Consider the following 23,415-nt stretch of genomic DNA (forward strand, 5'->3'; position numbering starts at 1 on the left):
ATATATACCTCACACATGAATGGCAAAAGTGACGTCATAAAATGAGTTGCAGATATCAGAAACTGGAGTTTTGTTGATTTCAAACAGTCAGACTTTGCGATTAAATGTGAGAAAAGTCTTGCCATATACTCCAGCTGTGAACTTACTGAGTCACATCCAACTCTGGTAAGCTAAGCTGACGTTAGCTTACGTACTGTTTTCAACTGTGACATGTACACACAGGCGTTGAATAAACTGTCGTTAACCTAGCGTAGGTAAAGTTAGTATATAAGTAAGTAATGTGAGTTATAAACAAATAAAAAGCCAAAGTAAACGCTGTCGGGTTGCCTTAGCTGCTGCTTTCGCGCCATTGTTGTTTTGGTTAGAGAAGAGGGAGGAAAAGGAAATGACGTCTGTAAAAAAGAGGCGTGGCGTGGGCATTGCAGGCCCGCCCCCGCGGCCGGACCTTAACACGAAACAAGGAGGAGGACAAGGAAATTTCATAGTTAGGTCTCTCTGTGAAAAATTTCTTCTCATAATCTGAGAGAATATGAATGTAAACCTATTTCCAACAACAACAACAAAAAACAATCAGAGTCAGTGATGACCTTTGACACCAGACTCACAACATTTTGTAGGTCATGCAGTGTTACCTCAACTTGTGTGTTGATGTGCCCTGTCTGTCTAGTTTTAAGTGTGTGCGTGTGTGTGTGCGGTATCTAAGGGAAGTGGAGCTGTGTTGTGAGCTTCTTTTTTTTTTTTTTACCACAAATGAGAGTACAGAGAAAAAAAAGCCAAACAGCAGGACAGGAAGAAACAGGTGGTCTTCAACAAACACTGCACATACAGGGTTTGAAATCTCATCGGTCCCTCTCGTGTGTGTGTGTGTGTGTGTGTGTGTGACCCACGCCTGAAGGTAATCAAAGCTTTTCTCTGTTGATAGACTAACGTGCATGCAGCTTCATACTGTGTGTGATTTGCTCTCATGGAGTGGACAGTGGGGGGAGACAGTGTTTTTCATGGAAGTTGGTCTGTCTTGACATTGTTCAACAAAAGCAGGTCTGTTGGGAGGTTGGCAGGACCAGCTCCTGATTAGAAAACTGCATGTGGTGGAAACAGCTGGCCTGTATGCAGGGGAGGAGGAAAGTACTGTTATCTTAAGACGACCTCGTTAGGGCCGGCAGAGGGGAAAAGCTGACAGAGGAACAGGAAGCTTGACTGGTGTACAACAACAGTTTAATAGGAACATACGAGGAACACAGGTGTACACAGAGAGTCAAGTTGAAGAAAGGAAAATAGAATATTATTTTGAGTATTGTCGCACTAGCTTTTCAATTGGGGTCAAATGTACACAGCAGGAACGACACTGGTGTAAATACTAGAGTTAATGAAGAAAGAGACAAACAAAGGAAGAATAAATGATCTTTGAATGGTAGTTGCATGGTTTTGCTGCAAGGAAAACTTCATTAATATTCCAAATGCAGAGTATTTTTCTACTGACCATTGGGAACAGGACTTACTGTATGGACTGTACAGTATAACGGCAGTAAATATAAGAATAACAAAGTAAAACACACATTTTGAAAGAAAGAAAGAAAATCCTAAATTCTGTGTTTGTAAAATGCTCCTGAGTGAGTGTTGTGAGGACAGCGTGGTGTCTCAAGAGCACTGCCCTCCGACAGCTCTGATTGTCTCAGGCTGTCTGGGGCTGTTCACTTATTTATAGTTGGCGTGAGGAGGAGAAGAACGTGTTGAATAATACAATGGCGGAGGCCACACAGACTGGACTGCAGCTGTACAGAGCCTTCAATCATGAGTCCAGTCTGACATTTACCTATGAGACCTCAGGGAGCGCACGTGCACAGACATCCATCATCCACAGGAGGACTGTGTGAGTTTAAAGGGAAAATGTAAGACTAATGGCTTGTGACTAATGTCCCTTAATGATGAACATTTATGATGCTCTCTTTTTTTTTTTTGTTCCCTATATGCATTTCAGATGTTTTCAGTCATTACACATACAGCCCCACACCGCAAGTTCTTTATACTACTGTGGGTTGCAAGAGTGAGCTTCATTCAGAATTATTTGCATGGTTTAAATAACTATATATACTTAGAAAATGGTATTTATATACAGTATATAATAGATATTTATATTAGGTATATAAGGTAGGTAGGCATCTATATGTAAACTATGAAAGTTATAGAGACCTGTGTGTGCTGTATCTGATTTAATGCTTTGAAATGAGCTGCCACCTGGCCATCATCACTGTTTAAATGTTATGTATAGGATTCAAATGATGTAATTTATTGTATGTATTAGTTTTTATTGTCAGTGTATTGTTCTTCTCTAATGCACATTCTCATTTACGCGCACTTCAAACTATACAATACCTGCAGAACTACATTTTGGTGACGAACGAAGCTCTGGTCTTGAATGTACTTCTGAATTTCTATTATTTTCAAGCAGGACTAACAGTAAATGTACAAATAACAGAATGCACATATTACCTTACTTACTAGCTTTTTTTTTCTTTTTCTTAAATTGTGAACTTAATATACGACATGGACCAAAGTGCTGTACGTAGTAATAGACAGAATAAATAAAATACATAAAAGCTCACATAAGGCAATGAAATACATATAAGAAGAAATAAAAATCAATTAAAAGACAAAAAAAACAAAACAATAAAAACTTCTGAAATATTGTTTTTTTTTAAATTATTATTATTATAATGTTAAGATAATATTGCCTTTTTCACTGTGACCTGATTGGATGATTAACTCACTGATTGTTTTATGTTCTATTGTGGGTGATTATATCACCCACAATATCTATCTATCTATCTATCTATCTATCTATCTATCTATCTATCTATCTATCTATCTATCTATCTATCTATCTATCTATCAAAATCACTTGAAATCACTGCACGCTGAGGCTGAGGTTTTTGTTTGTAGCTATTCATATTTTCATTTTGCTAATAAAAGAATAATCACATTTTCATGTGCTTTCCTCTCTTTTTTTATTATATTACTTTACTTTAAACGTCCATCCTTATTTATCTTGTATTGTATTTTTCTTCTCGCTCTGTGCTGCTGTATCAACGTCGATAAAGGCACGTTTCGTCTCACCATACAAAATAATGAATGAATTAGCTGCTCCGTGTTAATCAAAGCTCAAGTAAAGCCCTCGTTTTAAGATGGGTGACTAATAATTGAGCGGGTAACTGAATATTCAAAAACACTACGTAATCCCAGGGTACATTGCTCCACTGTCTGCATTACCTAATCCCATAAGCCATCGCGAAAGGGGGCGTGGATATGGCCAGTTGTCAGAGCAACCTGCATGTCATTAGACATTCCCCGCCCACCAAGACCCTTTGAGCCAATCAGTGCTCGTAGAAATGACATCATTGTTATTTTCAGTGGCGCTGCAGCTTCGAGGTGGATAAAGTTCGTCTCCACGTTGGAAGTGATAGAAAGTATTATCCTTTATTCCGGCGCCGCTTGTTGTTTTAAGGGTCGAAGATAAATCAAATGAGGATATTTGAGGCGTGAAAACACCGAGGCTCGGCGGACCCACGACGACGTTTGTTGGCGACGGCGCGCGTCATAGGAGAAAAGTTTTCTCAGGACACTGAAGTTGTCAAGTGAGTTGAACTTCAACAATAGGCGGACTCTATTACAGGACACTTCACAGATCTGGAGGCACAGAACCGCGTAATTCTTTATTTTTCTTTAAAAAAAAGGGACATCATATTTCCTTCAAGGTGATTCAAAAAAAAAAAAACTTTATGTCCAGAAAAATGGAAGCGACTTTCTACGACGAAGCCGTGAAGGCTTCGAACGCGCAGCATGACGGAGCGGCGGTGTTTGGGTTCAACCCCAAAACCCTGAAACAGACCATGACTCTGAACCTCAACGACCCGAAACACTTCAAACCGCAGCTGGGCGCCAAGGCTATGGACATCCTGACGTCCCCTGACGTGGGTTTGCTGAAGCTGGCCTCGCCTGAGCTGGAGAGGCTGATCATCCAGTCCTGCACGGGACTCACGACTCCAACTCCCACCCAGTTCGTCTGTCCTAAGAATATCACAGACGAGCAGGAGGGCTTCGCCGAGGGCTTTGTCAGGGCTTTGGCTGAGCTCCACTACCAGCAGCAGATCCCGGTGGTTCACACTGACTCACAGAGCAGCAGCAGCAGCAGCAGCAACGCCGCCGCCACCGGCGCAGCATCCGGCACTGCTGCGTCCGAGGGCGGCGGCGGGATTCCCTACAGCTGCGCGCCGCGCAATGAGCCGCCTGAATACACCAACCTGGGCTCGTTTAACCGAGCTGGAGGCCCCGCGTGTGCACCTGCCGGCGAGAGGCACCCACCCACGGGCTACCCAGGGGCTCCACCACCACCACCGCCCCACAACCACATGGACCACCAGCTGACGGGGGCGCAGCAGCAGCGCCAGCACTCGCGGCTACACTCCCTCAAAGAGGAGCCGCAGACGGTGCCCGAGATGATGTCCGGCGACACTCCGCCACTCTCCCCCATCAACATGGAGAGCCAGGAGCGCATCAAGGCGGAGAGGAAGCGCATGCGGAACAGGGTGGCCGCGTCCAAGTGCCGGAAAAGGAAGCTGGAGAGGATCTCCCGGCTGGAGGACAGGGTCAAAAACCTGAAGAACCAAAACACAGAGTTGGTTTCCTCCGCCAATGTGCTCCGTGACGAACTGGCTCTCCTCAAACAAAAGGTCATGGACCACGTCAACAGCGGCTGCCAGCTCATTTTGACGCAGCAGCTCCAAGCTTACTAGAAAGGGAGGAACAATAAAAAATAACCAAGGGACATTTCTTGGGGACCAAATGCAGCTTAAATTGGCCTTTAAAAAAAAAAAAAAAAAGACTCTCATGTAATGTTTCCACCAAATTATCTGCTCAGGCTGTGTGGTGACAAAGATACACGCAATATAGGTCAATATAATGAAATAAAAAGGAATGGAGGCCATGAAACTTATTGCAAGGACGCTCAGAGGAAACATTTGCCACCTTTTTCATATGACTTTTGTCTCTTTTCTTATTCCCACCCCCTCCAAAACGACAAAATGTATGTTGTCTTCAGCCAAGGAAACAAAAAAGGGGCAGGTGTCCTCTTCATCCGCCCCACAGTCTTCCATCATCGTGACTGGACTCTCTGAGCTTGTGTGGGAACAACTGGAGAAAAACAGTGAACCGGGTCCACGTGCTGGAAATCTGCCACTATTATCACGTTTATTATGATAATAACATGTTGTCAATGTATGCACATAGATGTGAGACAAGCACCGAGTATCCCACCAGCGATGTAACACTTTAAAACAGTTCCACACCTTTTCTTTTTTACGCACGGACTATACAGGTGTGTGTGTAGAGTTTACTGACATAAAAAAAAAGAAAAGGAAACCGCCTTACTTTCTTAACCCTTGTGTTCATATAGGTGTAACTAATGTTGAACCTGAAATAACACTTTGTAATAATATTTGTACGCTGTATTTTTTTGGAGCACTTAGACTGTAAATATGTCAAAAAACAAATAAACATGTTGGACACGAGTGATGCGTCAGTACTTGGGGAGAGGGAGGTGTACGGTCAGATAATTCAACACAGTCTCCCTTTTTCCTTTTTTCTTTTATTGGAGTGTTTGTTATTGAGGGAAATGGGCGGACGGGATATTGAGTCACCAGAGCAACGTCTGGTGGAGCTACGCGGCCTCTCATTGGACAGCGAGGTGCCGGAAGTGAGCCACACATAACCAAATAAGGCAGAAGGGTCCTGAGCGACTGTCCTCCCACTACAGCTGCTGGAGACTCCCAAAAGAAGAAACAGATGAAAGAAAAGCCAGACATGGTCTTGGAGAGTGGATTTTAGAACACAGATTGAGAAGATGGAGAGCCTGTGGAGATATTTTCGTAGAAAACAAGACGTACTTTATTCATTTCACTAAGTACTATCTGTAAAATAAAAAATACAAACGAGCTTTGTAGAAAAAGATACAAATTTATACACATTTTAACCTGAACTTAAACGAGTTGGAAGGTGTGCGACCACCAACACCGAGTTACTGAGCAGTCTGAACTGATCCAAATCAAATGATCCAAGGTTAATGGGCCTGTTTCATGGCAGCCATTTTGACAGGTCACACGAGGATAGGCGCAGGTGTAAAAAAAAATAATCATTAACGATGGCTGAGTTTAGTCCTGAAGAGTTAATCAATTATATTTATAATCCAAATCACATTTCGACACAGCGTATTTAGTGAACGGCAAAGGCTGCAAATATTGCAATCATATTTTTGTGTCTACTTTCCTTAGTAGTGGTAATGCGCAATAACATTTTAATGAATGAATATTGAACTCAACCTTGATTTTTACTAAATTAGAAATCACAATTCAAACCGCAATTGCATTATCTAGCACAAAAATGGCAGATATCTGCCCCCAAATTGTTTAACAGTCGCCGAGTTCTTACTTTCTTTTAGCTTTCCTCCGTCATGGCTGGCTCACTGTCTCAGTTGTCATTAATATTATCTGCAACACCTGTGCTTTTCCTGTAAAAACATTATAGGAACGGATATAAGAAGTGCTTGAATTAAATTTCTGGATCCTGTTAAGGCTAAGGACTTAATCCGTCGTTAAATCATTCTTATTGGTCTGTAGAAATCATTGTATTATTCCCATCGAGGTAGAAACTTCCACCTTAAATAAAAACACCAGTGTTACGTGACACGTTACCTTTTCTTGCAGGTGGTTCTTATGAGCAGTTGTGGTGCACATCCAACAATATGAACATGCTGAATCGTGCGCACACACACAGCGCAACCTGGGCCTTGTTTTTCCTTGTCCAATGCTTGTAGCTGCTCTAAATTGAAACACTAATATTATCATCCACACAATCAGATCCTCATTTTCATCCTCGTCAACTGCCAAAATGGCTGATGGGCAACACATGCTGCCAGCTAATGCCCATTAGCCTGAACCGACTTCCCACAATGTGCAACTATTCTCCTTTAATCTTGCTGTTATCTGTGAAAATAAAATAATTTCCATTTTTAAACACACTGTAGCAAGTCAATTTCAGTTTTGACGATACACTTTTTTTGTCTTCTTCCTGATGGTATGTTAAGTTGAGAGCTACAGTCCCGTTAGCTCTCAGCTCACAAACACGCCTTCTTTAGCAGCCAGGCGTTGCCGGTGAACGTGGTCTTGCTCCAGTTCTTCGTGGCTGGGGTGCCACAGCCGTGACAGGATGCGCTCCATGTTGAGGGCGTACATGGTGTGGGAGGGCATCACACCATGGTGAACCTACAGCACACAAGTGTTATACATGTATTTAACCGTGACAACTAATTTCAATATTTACCTTGAGTAGCAAGGACGTAAATTGGAGCAAATTGTAAAATACAAGGTCACAGAAACAAAGTCAGTCATTTTTGCAAGGTCATCTTATCTACAATAGTGTAAATAACGGCAGCTGAACTTGCTTGAGAAAGTCCATATTTTTAAGATCAAATCTCAATGTAGTTTCCCCCACAGACAAGGGAAGCAACTACTGATAATATTTAGGATTAATAATTGTGTCACTAAAGATTTAAAATAGCATATATTCCTTAAGTGGGATAAGTAATTATTAGCTGAATTACTATATCTCCAATTGAATCCATCATATCCAAATTATGGCTTGAAAATGGTATAATGCACACAAGCTGGAAAACAGATTCACATTTTAGTTCCTGACCCAAATCCACAGCTCAGTGCATTCATCAATGCTCAGTTATGAGTTATAACAATGCCCTTGACCTTCTTTTCTTCCAAATAACCTGTCTAAATGATTCAGGTTATTATAATGATGACGTATTATTTAACTTCTTGCAGTTATATAAGGCACTGGGGACATTTATCTTACCTGTAAAGCCTCGAGGAGATCAAACAAGTTGATGGGAGAAAGGGGTGCAGGAAGACTGTCAGCGGAACAAGCCAACAAGTGAACAGCTTGTTGCTCAGCCTCATCTGGTGATACTTGAGGCGTTGGACCAGTGTGGAGGGAAGCACTAGGAGGGGGACTGCAGGAAATAATTGCCAAAAAAACGGTTATAAACACTTATCGAATATACACTTTACAGTATATAGTATAAAATATATCAACTAGAAAGAGTGAAGTACCATTCTGTAACACTTTGGTAAGCTGCCAGGCTGTTTTTCAGATAAGGCTGCGGCGTGACATCACTGCCAAACGCATAAGGAAAATGACCGTCCCGTAAGCGGTATGCCTTCCTCCTGGTTATGACAGCGGTCAGGACATCTTTTAGGTGGTGCTGAAATAAATCATAGCTGTATGTAAAGCGTTGCCCAATCTGCAAACACAGCAATCAATTATACATGCAAAGTGGTGAAGAAGATCAAGCTCTCCAGTCATTTAATCCTCACACATCCTGCCCTGTACATCTACTTCCATAGCTTTAATACATCTACTTCCCTTTTCCCCTGTTAAAAGGTTTATATGGGAATGTTCCTTCCTAACAGGAAGTCGAAGGACAGAGATAGGTCTACCATGAACAAATTCTAAAGTATGTCCGCCAAACAATACATATAAAAAGTATTTTCAGGGTGGTTCAAACACTTTAACAACAGACTGTCGCGCAATATCCTGTAGACAGGTTCCCACACACCTCAACAGCGTAGACCATGGTGCCGACGGCATCGTCCGTTATGTTGTCCAAGCCCAGCTCAAATGCAGTCACCATCATCCGGGCCTCAAGCTGACCTCGTGTGGGCAGCAGCAGAGTGTGAGCACTGAGACGCAGCTCCTCCTCCTCACCTCCTGCCTCTCGTGGACTGAAGGGCTGGGCGGCACTCAGCGGGTTCTGAGGCTGGAACCGATGCTGGAAGAAGTCATACACTCAGACATCTCAATATTCAATACAACTTTTTTTTTAAATATAAAATACCAAAGTGCTGTTTGGGTAAATTGGCCATTTTATAGTACTTACATCAAATTTCTGTCTCGAGGAACATTTCTTCTTCCCTTTTGGTTTGCCAGGTTTTGATGCAGAGCCACCCTGCCACTGTAATGGCCCAGTGCCCTCTAGTGGACAAAAATGAAAACAACACTTAAAAAACATTTTCCTTAAAACTATTTTTTGTTTTTTTTCTTGTTCTTGAACAGTAAACATTTACTTTTACTCTTTTTAGGTGTATTCATGATGTGGTTTGTTTGAAAATGTGTGATTTAAAAATAAATCTCATATGCAGCGAACAGAGACACTAGATCATGAAATAGTATTACCTGGTGTGGAGACAATGATCTGGCAGCGCGTGAGAATGGCCAGGAGAAAATCATTGTGAACATGAACTGCGGAGAAAAGACGAAATAAATACAACATAAGTGACAGTTTTCATTCATTCATTCATCTCCTACAACTTAAACAACAAATCTGCATGTTTTTGGACTGTGGGAGGAAAACGGTGAACCCAGAGAAAACCCATGCACACAGAGGGAGAACATACATACGCACAAACCCCATTTAAAACAATATGAATGAAGAATTTCCAGACTACTTACCATTCTCCTGTGCCAATAGACGACGGGCCTCAACGTCAAACTCCTCTTTACTGATCTTCTGTTTGAACCATAGTTTCAGGTTGGCCCAGTAACTGCACGGAGGGAAAACAAATGACCAAACGTCAACAACAGAATATGTGACAATCATTTTCAAAAATAAGTGTATGCTACAGACACTGCAACCTTCACTCGTCATCGCCTCCTCAATAGTATGTTGAGTAAATGATGTACAAGAAGCTGGTTCTCAGTTGTGTGCTGATCTTACTGTTGTGAAAACGTGTGTCAAATCAGGTTTGAATAACCGTAGAGAATCTAATCACCCTTTACAGCAAGGGTTCTCAAAGTTGTGATACCTGAGGGCCAATTTAGGAACCCAACATTGGACTGAGGACCAGAAAGAAATCCCATTTGTAATAATTTTAATGACCAGATTGCAGTTCTACAGTTTACACTTATTGGTCTGTATCCAGTATTGTCCAATAAACATTTAACAAGCTTTGTAGCTCCTGGGTTAAAACTATCAACTGTAATTAATTGCAGGCCACCAGAAACGTTCCTGCGGGCCGCCATTGGCTTGCGGGCCGCACTTTGACAACCAATGCTTTACAACATATCTGAGATATCTGAGAAACCTTTATCTCATTTTTGAAAGCAAAAAAGGACATTTTACAACTTTTTACATACACACACATCTATATGGTCAAGACACTACTATTTATATAGCTCAATTGAAGAGCTTAGACACTGACAGGTAAATAAAAAACATTTTAACGGGGAAAAAGTGGGATCAAACTTAGGAAGAGGGGCGGGATCCCTCTCCCAGTAAACCATCGTCTAAGACTGACGCAAAAAGAATGTACACTTGTCCACCTCTTCAAACTGTTTTCGTACAAGACCACAACACAATTTAAAACAACTCTATTGTACAAAATACACACGGTTTGTGTATCACCTCTCCCACGAGAACACACTTTAACAGAAGAGAAGCGAGTGGACACTGGAAACGTTCACAGACCCTCGCAGGCGAGTTACTGCGTAAATAATGATGCACTTTGACGAAAAACCAACAAACACATTCATTAAACAACGTCGGGTAAAGGACATGTACAAAGACACGCTTTTTCTTACTGTTTGACATTCTCTCCAATTGCATCTGTGAGGTTTTTCTTTGCAACCTCAAGCTCGCTAGCATGAGCCGCCATAACGTAAACCCATACACTGACGTCATCAGCCGGCGACACCAAGTCGCCTTTTTTTGTCTATTCAAACTTTATTGAACACACTACAGTTGCAACAAACAGCACGTAAAAAGAGAACCAGAAAACTAGTATTTAGCGTCGGTTTTGGAATCAGCAGGTCACATGACACGTAGACAACTATATTTATACGTTAAGAAACTTTAGACTTGGAAGATATGAAGTATAAAATCTATTAAATTAAGTGTCTTCTGAAAATAATACTTTCCTTTAGGCTACGCAAACATGTTCGAAGACTTTCTTCACAAAGTCGAATCCCCCTCATTATCATCCTTAATCCCTAATCCATCAGGATTTTCACCCTCTCTCAAAGCTCCAAACAGGTAAATCTAATGTCTTAATGTCACATGTGAAAGTAAACAATATCATTGGTTTGGAATCATCATCACAAGAGATGGAATCAATTGAGGAAATAATAAGATAATATAATGTCAATACAGGAAAATTTCCTGGATTTCCTGAGGAAATATAAGGAGCAATAAAATTCAATACAATAGCTGAAATGATAATAAAGGCGTTTGTTCAAGCATGAAATGCAGTATAACTACTCAGCCACTAGATGGCACTGTGGTATCTGTTTTTTCAGTTCTACAAACCCTAACATCGAGGTTCAATTTACAGTTCTGTAAACTTTATTAAAGCATACACACACATTATACAAGTGTGATTTTACCCCCTAAGTGTAGTAACCTTCTGTAAGTTCTATTGTGATATGGCAAATCTCCATTGCCTGAGCTAATGTGTCAAAAGTTAAGCTGTTGTCGGGTTGATGTAACTTGATGAATGAGTCCTATCAAGGCCAAGAATGTGACCCAAGAAGAAATGAGTTATAAAAGAGCATGGGAGGATTAAATCCCAGCACCAGGAATGAATAATAGATAACACAAGTGCTGATTTGATCTTCCAACAAGTTCAAGACAAGACAAACACCAGAAATGTCTCTAAAAACCACCTTCCATTACAAAACCAGCAGCCGGAATCGTAGAGAAGTTTGAAATTGGACAAAGCTGTCATTAAAAAAAAACCATATCACATCCTATTTTAAACCGCTGCAATCGCTGCCCAATTTTAAAAGTCTCGCACATCTGCTGCCACTTAAAAATGCAGCAGCTAAAACAGACCACTGCTAAATGAAGAGCTCAGACACTGTATTTCCTGTTCTGTCAATGGACAGTGTTGATGGAGTCACCAGCTTCATTCAGTGCAATTGTTATTGGAACACATCCAGCCGTGAGTATCTTGTTTAAGAATTAAAATATGTTTTTTGAGCCACCGTTTTCTGTTTGTATTTTCTCTACTCTATTCTTTTCATTTCTTGCGGCGACGTATTTCCCCCCTGTAACCGTTTTATTGTTTCCACTTTATTGTCCGTCTGCAGCTGAAGGACGGGGCCAGCATTAGTGCTCTGTAAACTGCAGGGGTTGTTTGCAGTCTGCAATGGATGTAAAATATTTCTGTGGTTCGTTCTGTTGTCCTCTCGTCTCTTTTGAGCCAGTTTAGAGTGGGAGGCCCTGATGTTTCTCGCTGTTTTAACAATGGTGTAAAAACAGTGGAGCAGTCCGAGCGATAGCTCCTTACGCTCGCTCACTCCGGGCGGTCGTGAAGCCCTTAAAACAGACCTCATTGACTCATGCTATTCATCACGGTAAGTGGAGTCGTATATCCAGGACGTATACAGTTAATACTAGTGTAGACTGACTGTTAGTGGGTCCTCCAGTCGAGTGACTAATGCTGACTCCACAGTGTTCTTCTGAGGTCACACGAGACCATGTAACGGGTTTGAGTCTAGAACAAATAAGCATTTTATTCCAACCACACGAACAATAAGACCCATCAGAATTATCGGTCAGTATTTAACAGACTAGATGTCTGTTATTAGCAGCTGAACGTCGTGGCCCAGATGGCCCTTTGTTTGTTATCTCTGGGTTGCTCTCAGGGCTTAGACTGACTTGTCTCTTGGGAGGAAAAAGGTTGTTAAAATAAATCTAATTTTCACAATCTCAGCACTCTTGCTTTGGTGCTTCACAGCTGAATAAAATGTCATTCAACTCATAAGGGGGAGTGGAAAGTGAAGCTATCTGCGCTGTGAGCTTTCCCAGACCCCTCCAATTGGTCATCCTTTATAAACAAGTGTCTGCTAAGCTTTAAATCAAAAGAGCACTTACGAATGGACTTCATTATGGCGCTGTTTAACTCTCCCAGTTGGGGCAAGAATTAGTCATGGTTGCGTATTTTCAAAGAAAACAGCCTTACTTCCTGTCTGTTGATTGGCTGGTTGACACTGACCGAGTTTTGCGGGCAAATAAATGACGCTCACCGACATTTCCCTCAACCGCTGATGTCTTTTAGCAAACAACAACAAACTGTGGGATCGGCTTTTCCCAAAAACGCGGTGAAAAGGCATAGAGAGCAACGCTTCGCTCGAACAAAGAGAGCATTCACCTCGAAGGCCTCTCGAGGACCACGTTGCCATCCCCCAGTCTGGCCTGGTGTCCGTGGTGGTGCACGCCACAGTGTGGTCCCCTCGGGCAGAGGATGTCACCCTCACTGTTCCAATGTCTGACTGCATAGAAGTCGGTTTCTGTGGGCTAATGATGCATTTCCATGCTCCCATGACGCTGTTTAAAACATGAACGGCTCAGTGTGTGCAGGGCAGAGTTATTGGAAGATTTGGGTTGCAGTATCCCACAGTGGCAGCCTGTGGGCTGGTTAGCACCAGCCTCTGAGTGGCAGGTTTGTAACAGGACGGTGGCCCGTTACAATCATGGGTCTATCTCTGGGCCCAGCTGAGATAAAATGAGTTAAAATTAGACTCATCACGTTCAGCAAAAGTTGCTGAAATGTGTGAGGGAAAGGTGCTTTTTTTCATGAATTGCTCCTGTGTTGCTGTTCAGTCAGTGGTCAACGGAGGAGGACAGAACGAACAGAGCATCCACAAAACGGGCTCCACCAATACTATGACTGAGGGAGCATTTGTGTGTATACACCAGCAGTGCAGGGGTGGGTGGGGGGTATCAAACTACTTCAACTGTCTTGACACAGATCACTTCCCATGTGCAGTGTGGGAACGTCAACAGATACTTTGTTGTGTGGAGCTGATAGACTTAAAGGTGCATTATGTAATAAATATAAAGCAACTGGCCATAAAATCCTCCTAATATGTCACAGAGTCAGACTCAGGAATAATGTTAATATAACAAACTGAACTCACCAACAACAACAGTACGGCCAAAATATTTGCATTAAAACATCTTTTGCAGACTGCAAATCATGTTTATGTTTTGAAATCACCTACCGCCGTCTACCAATCATTGCAGTCGGTAGAGTCTCAGCTGCCGAGCAACCACGGGTTGCCAGTTACGTTAGGGAACGAAACCTAAAAGACCTCTGTATTTTGAATTTGAATGTAGTAACTGTTTTTGGCCACATTCTTACATATGGCACCTTTAAAGAGCATTGTCTGAACTAATTGACCTCTGCCAAGGAGGTTTATGTTTTCGCCGGAGTTTGTTTGTTTATTTGTTTGTCTGTTAGCAACATAACTCGAAAAGTCACTGGTGGATTCGGATGATGTCTACATTGGTGGAGGTCTGCGCTCTTTGAGTGCTTTTCTAGTTTGACAATGGTTTGAATGTAAGTGACATTTGTTAACATTTAAAAGTTACACACTGCAGCTTTAAGGAAAATAAAAGGTTCTCAACCAGCTGAAGTTCTTCACCTTTTCATCTATACACACTGATTAAATAGTGTGTCGACGTCCGCTATAGCTGCTCTCATATGTGCACATCATGTTGCACTTTTTAAGAAAAATAAATCTAAATTAAAATCAGAATACTTTCTCTCTGATTGAGGAAGTTTAAGGAAAATCTATGTAAAAATGACCCAAAGCTCACTGTTTTTGTCCAAATCTGTGGTTTTAGAGGGATATGCATTGAAGAAGATATTCCATTTCCCATAAAGATGAAACAAGGACTAAGGTGAAGTGAGGTGAGCTGCTGGGTTTGTTTTGTCGATTTGTTGAAAACCTTGGGCCGAGCCTCAGCTGCTGGCTCTGCTTGTCTGAGTCTTTATGTTAATGCAAACAAGCCGCCCGCTGACTCTGGTATCAATCATCGGATTTTAGTCTCGGTAGGAAATGACTTTCCCAAACTATACTTAAAAGTACAAATCCAAGTAGTGCAAGCATGAGCACAGATAAGGGATGCTATTGTGCCCTGTATCGTCAGGAAAAAAGGCGATGGGATTTCACAAAAACGCTTCGCAGTCGACTCGAAGACACGAGCAGTTGTTGAGAGAACTAAAGACATACATTTCTGCATTTATACGTGGAATAACTCTAACCCTGTGAACCACAGAGTTGTTTTACCACTTGAAAAGAGATGTCCTTCTTACACGAAACACACACACACAGCCAGGGACGTTTCTTGAGATTTCCAACACAGTCGACAACTTCATGAGGACTTACGAGTATCTGTTCAAAACAACAACATTTAATTGGCATGACTCACGCCCACGAGACGGAAAAGAACACAGACGAGTCACTTACAAGTCACGTGAAGGGTCTAAATCAGCGATGAATTGTGTTTTGTGACACATGCAGCATGTTTCAGTTTATACTGCTGTTTTAATTTTAGCATTATAACGTCATTTTTTTAATTGGAAGCTTTTTTTTTTTACATGTCCATTCCGTGTCCAGCTGAGTCTGTCCAGCCTCTGTGCTTCATACAGCTCTAAACATTTGTTAAAGAGATGGGTGTGAGGGATATTGTGGTCAATAAGGGGGGGGGAAAAAGCAGTTTATAAGTCTATTTTAACTCAGAGACCAAAGGCTGCTGGTCTTTTATGTGTGTTTCTGCATGTGTGTGTGTGTGTGTGTGAGGAAAAGATGTAGTTGTTCAAAGCAGCTCCTCTCGCCTCAAGCTGCAGAGGTTTCCCCGAAAGGACGCTGAATCAATTTTATATCCGCGATCACGGCGAGTGCAGGGATCCATGATTTTGTCAGTGAACTTTTTTTTTTTAATGAAATCATACACCTCTGCGTGGAAAGAATGTAAATGTCTCTGTATTTAAAAGTAAGAGGGGGGGAGAAAATAAGTTTGGAAATTTGGCCCGATTCCATCCCAGTTTCATCTCCTCTCCTCTCTTTTCTTTACTTTTTCTCTCTCTCTCCATCCTGTCTGGCTTTCAGCAATGTGTTTCTCGTTGTCTGCCCCAGTGCCTATAACTCTCAACACGCTCGGCCCTGGCATAGTTTTCATGCTTAAAAACCACTCGAAACAAAACATGACTCCTTTTTTTTTTAGAGTCACATTGAAATGTAATCAATGGCCTAATGAAAAAAACATTAAGAGCAATTTAAAAACGCACTTTGAGAATAATTGTCATGTATACACAGCAGAGGAAATGAGTCCCTTTTCACTGTTATGATATGTTCACTGGGCACATAAATTAACGTTTCTGGTACATCAATTTTTAAGATACTCGTATAAACTTACATATAATGTATATATAACCATTAATCAAATGTACCTAAAGTACTTTCCTTGGGAGGTTTTTTTTTTGGGAAGGATCCTAAATAAAATGATATAGTTACAGCTCCCAGTACGTCTCAAGTTAAACACCATAAAAGTGTTTCCTCAGATGTTTAACCTAGCGAGGTAGCTATGATAAATTCAATAACCCTCTGAGGATGCGATGATGAGGAAAACATTGGTTTCTTGGATTATTAAACTGCTCAATGATGGCATTAAATTTTAACCGCCCCCCCCCCCACGATGATACATATGTGGTGGTTAATGGGGTTTTATGTCTTACTATAAATAGCAGTAATACAGTATTTCAAACTCTGTACATCTACAAAGAGATAAAGGACAACGAGGACAACAGTCATTGACATTGGGGACATTTCAAGTCGCCGCTGACCATGTTCATTTTTCCATTCTGTGCTGCTTCTTTTATCTCAAATCATTCGATTGCTGTTGACAAACAGTCAAGAATGAGATTCAAGATGGCGTCTATAGTGCTGCCTGTGGACCAGCCTAGCTTTACGTGGTCAGGCTCAGTCGATGGGCCTGATCATCATGCGGACAGATTTCATGGAGTAGAAGCCTCCACCATAGTCCGCCCAGAAGATCCCATCTTGGAACTTGCTGCGGTAAACGCCGCCGTTGTACCAAACACCGTTAAGGTTGGCTTGGCCGCAAGCGTTGTACCACCAACCTCCTTTATGGAAATGGGCACAGTTACCTGTTGTCGAAGAAGAGGAAGATGATGAGTTAGTTTTTCACAGACTGAAACAAAGGACACAAGCAAAATTCAACCTATTATGTTTTGATGTTTCATGGCATATGGTGACTCTCCAACTCTGAATTTTGGTTTTCGTGTCACTTTTTTTGGTGAAACACGAGGCAAATGTTTGCACAAAGTTACTATTTCACACAGTGTTTGTGATCGGAACTCATAAGTATAGCAGGTGCTGGTTTTTGAAACAGGGGAAGCTCATCGTTTCATGCCTACATTATGACTAAAAAGAGGGTAAGGACATCTGATTTGTTTGTTTCTACTTCTTCATTTTCTGTGGTATATGCTCCAATTGCGCCATATCACATTGCATTTTTCTCACAAAACATTTAATATAACAGTTAATATAAATCAAGGCTATTCAACTTAAGGCCCGGGGGCCAGATCCGGCCCTTCAAGCAATTTGGACCGGCCCGTGGCCCAATAACCCATAAATAATGAATGTATTATTAAAAAGCCAATAAAACCGTAGCTTCGACTATTTCTGGCACTTTGCGACACTTTGTGATACTTTGCGTCCATTTTTGACAAATACTAGTACATATAATTCTAGGCAGCCTATGTATGTACCAGAATATATCACTCTGAGCCAACTGTAGCAGTACCTGTGTTTTGTTGGTACTGTAACATTGTAACATTTATGTTTTGCATTAAAAACCAACTGTAGCAGTTGTACCTGAATATTATTGGTACTGTTACTTATATTTCTGCAAAAATAGCCTTTTGTGGCCATTGCACCTTTATGTCGTTTATATTGTTACCTCTAATTTTGAAAGAGGCAGTTGTGACTGCTCTACACAAATGTTGGTGGTACTGTAACTGTAACCTTTTTGCACTATATACGCAAATTGTATTGTACCCGAATGTTGGTGGTTTTGTTACTTAACCTTTTTAGCACAAAACTAATTTTTTTTTATCTATTTGTATCCGTTTACTGTACATGCAACACACAATAGTAGTACAGGGGTTGATTGGCCCACTGGCTGAACAGCCTTCCGAAAAGCTGGCCCTCCGGAAATTTTAGTTGAATAGCCCTGACATAAATGGTCTACTGTCTAAAGATCTCCTCAAGTCTTGACAACCATTCACGTACAGAACATCTACTCCATGCGTCACTTTTTTTTTCCTATCGCACATCATTCACACACTGCCGTTAATTTGAGGTTTAGCGTCGTGTCCAACGACACTTTGGCGAGTAGACTGAAGGAGCCGGGATGAAACAAGCAACTCTCTGATGAGTGGACTACCTGCTCTACCTCCTCAGCCGCAGCCGCTCAGGAGAGCGCTTTACTCAATGACACTTTTAATAAGTGGGTGTGGACACGTCAGCGGGGATGTATGTCTGTAAAACCACTCGGATCACAGGTACAACCTTATTACTCCAAGGTTCAAGAGAGGCGTAATATTTTTATTAAAGAAAAAAAAAAAAACATGGCACACTTCAAAGGATGCTGACGGAGCACAAAGGAACCCTGTGTTCTTCTACCTGAGAAGGCATCCTTGTCTCGATCCAGAGTGGTGAACTGTTTGCCGTTGTGGCTGCTGAGCGAGTCCCCGGCGTTGCCCATGTAGGTGCCCAGTCGCAGGCGGTAGTCCTCGCCCGGCGGCTCCAGGTGGAAGCTGCTGTACTGAGCGTAGACCTTTTTGCCCATCCAGTCCTCCAGCTCCACCAGCAGCTTGTAGTCACCCTGCCTCCCCAAGCCGTAGATGGTTTGCAGGCCGAGCCAGTACTCGCCATCTATGTTCCCAAAGCCGCTCTGAGTCAAAGAAGATTAAAAGGAAGGTTATAGAAAAAATTACAGAAAATAGCGCACACTGTTTGTTATGCGGTAGCCTTGGGTGTTTGGAAACACGAGAATTGTTTAGTAACTGTGGAAGACGCTGCGGTGCCGCGCACAGAGCAGATGAGGATTTTCTGTTTGATGACGTTGGTGCTCATGGTTCTGTTGTTAGGAAAAACTTCAAAAGAAAAGTACATGAAGGGAAACAATGCCCCTCTGTCTTTGACATTCCGAGGAAGGACATGTCGTAGAGTTTGTGCAGCAGCCTTCTTCACAGCACCGGTTCATCATGCGATCCCCGCAGATATCTTGGATTTAAACTGGAATGGGCGCTCGCGTTAAATAACCTTGAGCAATCTACATCTGGCCATGTGCCTCCAAAACACTTCTCTTGGTAGAGGAGGCTGAGGTTTGTGATTGTGGATTAGTGGAGTGAGCCAGCAGATGATGAATGATGTAGGGTTTTTGGTCCGGGGCCTCCTTTTTAGTGCTGTGTGTGTGTGTGCAAATGTGGTGACTTTGTGGCAGAGCTCATTGCTGAGGAGGGCATTTAGCTTCCAGTTACACACGCACAGGCCTGGCCAGGCCGAATGGAACAGTGGATTGCTGAGGCTGCCAGCAGTGATATACTCCATCTCACTCTCACAGAGCTTTGATGACAGAAGAGGCTCTATATGGTGCGAGAGCAGCCAGCCATCCAGCCATCCATCCATCCAGGAAGGCACCATAGTAGCAGTGTTTTTGGAGTGAAAAGCCTGCAGATTGAGCTGTGGCACAAACCTTCCTCGTGGGCCATCTAGTCTTTCATGATGGGAATCTCTAACCAAACAAGCAGTGCTGCTGATGTTACGTTTTACTGTCAGTGAAGACACACAAGTATACAAGCAGCGTATGCAGTCCCAAAGACTCTAGACCAGGGGTTCTCAAAGATTTGATACCTGAGGGCCAATTTAGGAACCCGACATTGGACTGAGGACCGCCAAAGGAAAAAAAAACGGGGAAAAAAACTGAAAGAAATCCCATTTGTAATAATTATAATGACCAGATTGCAGTTAACACTTATTGGTCTGTATCCAGTAATGTCCAATAAACATTTAACAAGCTTAGTAGTTCCTGGATTAAAACTATCAACTGTAATTCATTGCGGGCCGCACTTTCAGAACCAATGCTCTAGACACTACTGTTCAAAAGTTTGGGGTCACTTAGAAATGTCCTTATTTTTGAAGGAAAGGCACTTTTTTCAATGAATATAACATTAAATGAATCAGAAACACACTCTATACATTGTTAATGTGGTAAACGACTATTCTAGCTGCAAACGTCTGGTTTTCAATGGAATATGTACAAGGTGTATAGAGGCCCATTTCCAGCAACCATCTCTCCAGTGTTCTAATGGTACATTGTGTTTGCTAATCGCGTTAGAAGGCTATTGGATGATTAGAAAATCCTTGTTATTATTTTGAATAAAAATCATTATTTCTAATCTTGTCAATGTCTTCACTATATTTTTCAATTCATTTTGCATCTCTTTTGATGAATAAAGGTGTGACTTTTAATGGAAAACGCCACAAAAAATTGTATAGGGGACCCCAAACTTTTGAACGGTAGTGTATATGTGAGGAAGAGGAGGATGATGAGAGAGCAAATTATCTAATTGGGAGTAAATTGATAATGGTGCCACTTGGTGAGCTCAATATTTTCTCAGGTGCTACTTTTGTATGAAAAAGTCTGAGAACCACTGCTTGGCCAAGTATTTGGCCAAAGACAGGAAAGAGAAAGAGTGTGTGAGAGAGAGAGGAGAGGTGTCCTTCATCATCACCTTGTAATTTTCCCAGTTCCTGAAGAAGTTAACAGATCCATCTTTTCTGGTCTGGATGATGGTCCAGCCTCCGTTGTCGATGTCCTGTTCACACCACACCTGCACCGGTCGCTCTGCTTCATCCGGTCGGATCAGGTACATGCCGCTGGTGCTGTGGCCGGCTTCCTGCGCGTCCAGACAGTCTCTAAACGGACCTGAGAGAACGCACAACATGTCAGGTGGTCGCAACAGTTACGTGAATGTGTTCCAAGTTTCTGCCATTTGGGTCTGCCATTGGATGTTTTAATGTTGCTGAAAATCCTTATGTTTTCTTTTCCAAAGCATATATCTATAGTCATACAGTCAGATTTTGGTTGCCAGAGGACAGGGACGACTACAACCAGTGCCATGATTTTACATGTTGAACAAACAGTCTGACAGAGGGTTAAATAAGCAGGAAAAGACTAGCAAACAAGAATAAAACCACATCGTCAGACGCACTAATAGAAAACACATTTATCTCGGTCCACAAAGAAACACTTGTTTGCTGTGTCCTCACAGAGCAGAACAGGAAAACGGGGGTTACTTTTTTTTCGATGACAGAGAAATCGCATGAGGTCAAAACATAAAATTTAAATATCTCATTACCCAATGTTTAAGTGGTAAGGAAAAGGTAATTCCCATTGCGAGAATCTTAATTACATGCACATGTAGCACTGAGTTTATTCAAAGTGCGAGCAGTCACTCTCCTAAGCTCCCAGCTATTAATGTAATAATGGAAAGGTGCTCATTCGTGACATGAGTTTTACCAGAAGCGCATGCAGGAGCTTATATCATGGCAGCCTGGGATTTGTCCACATCTCGCATGCAATGGAACAGTAGAGGATTATATTCAGGAGAGGGGATTATTTTCCGACACAGCTGTACTGAAATCCTACTCACTTTATTATTCTTTGGCAAGGCCAATCTAAATGTGTCAGGAATTTCTGTTGATGAGCAAAAATCTTTGCTTTGCTTTGCTTCAGTTCAGACGTTACAACATTTTTATTTCCACTCTGCCTTGTGTTCTTTCTGTTGAGCAGGGAGCCAAATTCTAGCTGAATTTGCAAATCTTTTTTAGAAATTAGGCCCACACCTGTAGCTGTATTCAAATCTACAGAATGTTATCGTAGGCCTGCAGTCAAGACAGTTCCCCACTTAAACTGACTGTTTTGGATGTTTGCCACAGAATCAAGGAATAGCTAAAATGAAGAATTGGATGCTTGGATGGTTTCGGAACGCACTCACCTTCAGTGCTGAAGTTTCTCTGAGGAGGTTTCTGGGCCTCCAGGGTCACACTCGTGGGCGACGGCCCGGAGCGAGAGCCCCTCTCCCTGGCGAACCCTCGACCGTTGTCTCTCTGGATCTCATTGGTAAAGCGTGGCACATTGACAGGGATGTTTTCAGGCACCACCTGCACCAGTGGAGGTCCCACTGGTGAGTGCTCATGTCTACGGCTGTACACCTGCATACAGCGCTCCTCCAGGGCTCCGATCAGCACAGACTGGTTGTTCACCACTGCAGACAGGACGGCGTATTTGCCCTCCAGCTCTCTGTACCTGGAGGCCAGACGTAGTGACTCACTGGTGGCGTTGAGGATACGCGTCTCCAGCTGCGCGAGCTCCAGCGAGTTATCCCTCTTCCTGATGATCTCATGCAGCAGCTGCATGTAGAGCTGGGTCACCCTGGAGTTCATGTTCCTGCTCTCTTTCCTTAATAACTTCATCTCGTTTACCAAGTTACCGTCCACATCCACCACCAGTTTCAAAGTCTCCATCTCGCGACGCTGCTTTGAAAGAAGGTCTCGCACTGCAGCGACCTCCAGGCGCGTCACTCGGTCTTTATCGGTGGAATAACCCCGAGCAGCACAAATGGGGCCTGTGATCTTCTGTTCAGGGACCAGGAAGGTGTAAGAGCACTTTTTGTTTTCTTCATTTGCCTCTGGAGCCCTTCGTATCCTTGAGAGAATGGGGTTCTTGGTGGCGGCGTGGCTGTTGCTCCAGAGGGCCAAGCAAAGCAGGACAAATAAGATCCATGTTCCAGGTCCCATGGTTCTTCCTTTCCTTTTCACCAAAAAAGTTGCAGATCTATAAAAACAGGTCATTTTACTTTAAAGGTGCATTATGTAATAAATCTAAAGCAACTGGCCATAAAAATGTCACAGAGACTCAGAAATAATATCATATAGTATATCACATACTGAACTCAAGAACAACAGTACAACCAAAATATTTGCATTAAAAAAATTATTTTGCTGACTGCAAATCATGTTTATGTTTTGAAATCATGTTTTGGCATGTGGCGCCACCTACTGGAGCAGTCAGTAAAGTCTCAGCTGCCGAGCAACCCACGGGTTGCCAGTTACGCCTGAGCTACAATGACGGAGAAAACGAAACCTGAAAGACCTCAGTATTTTGAATTTGAGCGTAGTAACTGTCCACATTCTTACATATGGCGCCTTTAAAGGACTCATATTATACCCTATTTCTCCAAGTTAACCTAGTTCCCTGGTGTCCTAATGAACATGTCTGTGACATGCTTTGGTCAAAATACCATAAGGATGAAGCACCACAGCAGTTCCATCACCCTGCCAAAACAGCCCTGTTCAGAACGCTCTGTTTTGAGTGCCTGTCTCTTTAAATGCAAATGAGAAACAGGAAACTACGTCAGC

General features: G+C 42.3%; 3 protein-coding genes across 3 annotated transcripts; 1 reads left to right on the plus strand and 2 right to left on the minus strand.

Annotated features, from left to right (window-relative positions):
- The first annotated feature begins 3,460 nt into the window (after window positions 1–3,460).
- On the plus strand, window positions 3,461–5,561 carry LOC310927121 (transcription factor Jun-like). Its single transcript, XM_083889388.1, has one exon. The coding sequence runs from the start codon at window positions 3,777–3,779 to the stop codon at window positions 4,788–4,790; it is 1,014 nt and encodes a 337-aa protein (XP_083745514.1). The 5' UTR covers window positions 3,461–3,776; the 3' UTR covers window positions 4,791–5,561.
- Window positions 5,562–6,977: 1,416 nt separating this feature from the next.
- On the minus strand, window positions 6,978–10,772 carry tada1 (transcriptional adaptor 1; the record flags this gene model as incomplete). The annotated part of the gene is made up of 8 exons (XM_083889389.1): window positions 6,978–7,313; window positions 7,915–8,071; window positions 8,172–8,323; window positions 8,678–8,890; window positions 8,999–9,093; window positions 9,295–9,360; window positions 9,571–9,662; window positions 10,699–10,772. 8 exons carry the CDS (start codon window positions 10,770–10,772, stop codon window positions 7,161–7,163), a joined length of 1,002 nt encoding a protein of 333 aa, XP_083745515.1. The 3' UTR covers window positions 6,978–7,160.
- A 6,112-nt stretch (window positions 10,773–16,884) lies between these two features.
- Window positions 16,885–22,794, minus strand: angptl1b (angiopoietin-like 1b; the record flags this gene model as incomplete). Its single annotated transcript, XM_083889386.1, has 4 exons — window positions 16,885–17,072; window positions 18,613–18,883; window positions 20,727–20,920; window positions 21,993–22,794. The coding sequence occupies 4 exons, from the start codon at window positions 22,792–22,794 to the stop codon at window positions 16,885–16,887; spliced, it is 1,455 nt and encodes a 484-aa protein (XP_083745512.1).
- Between the last annotated feature and the right edge of the window lie 621 nt (window positions 22,795–23,415).

This window comes from Microchirus variegatus (assembly GCF_963457635.1).
Source record: "Microchirus variegatus genome assembly, chromosome: 5".
In the NCBI taxonomy this organism is placed as follows: domain Eukaryota; kingdom Metazoa; phylum Chordata; class Actinopteri; order Pleuronectiformes; family Soleidae; genus Microchirus; species Microchirus variegatus.

Bases quoted from the DNA above. Each gene is read 5' to 3' on its own strand.
- LOC310927121 (XM_083889388.1), top strand. From the start codon at position 3,777: ATGTCCAGAAAAATGGAAGCGACTTTCTACGACGAAGCCGTGAAGGCT.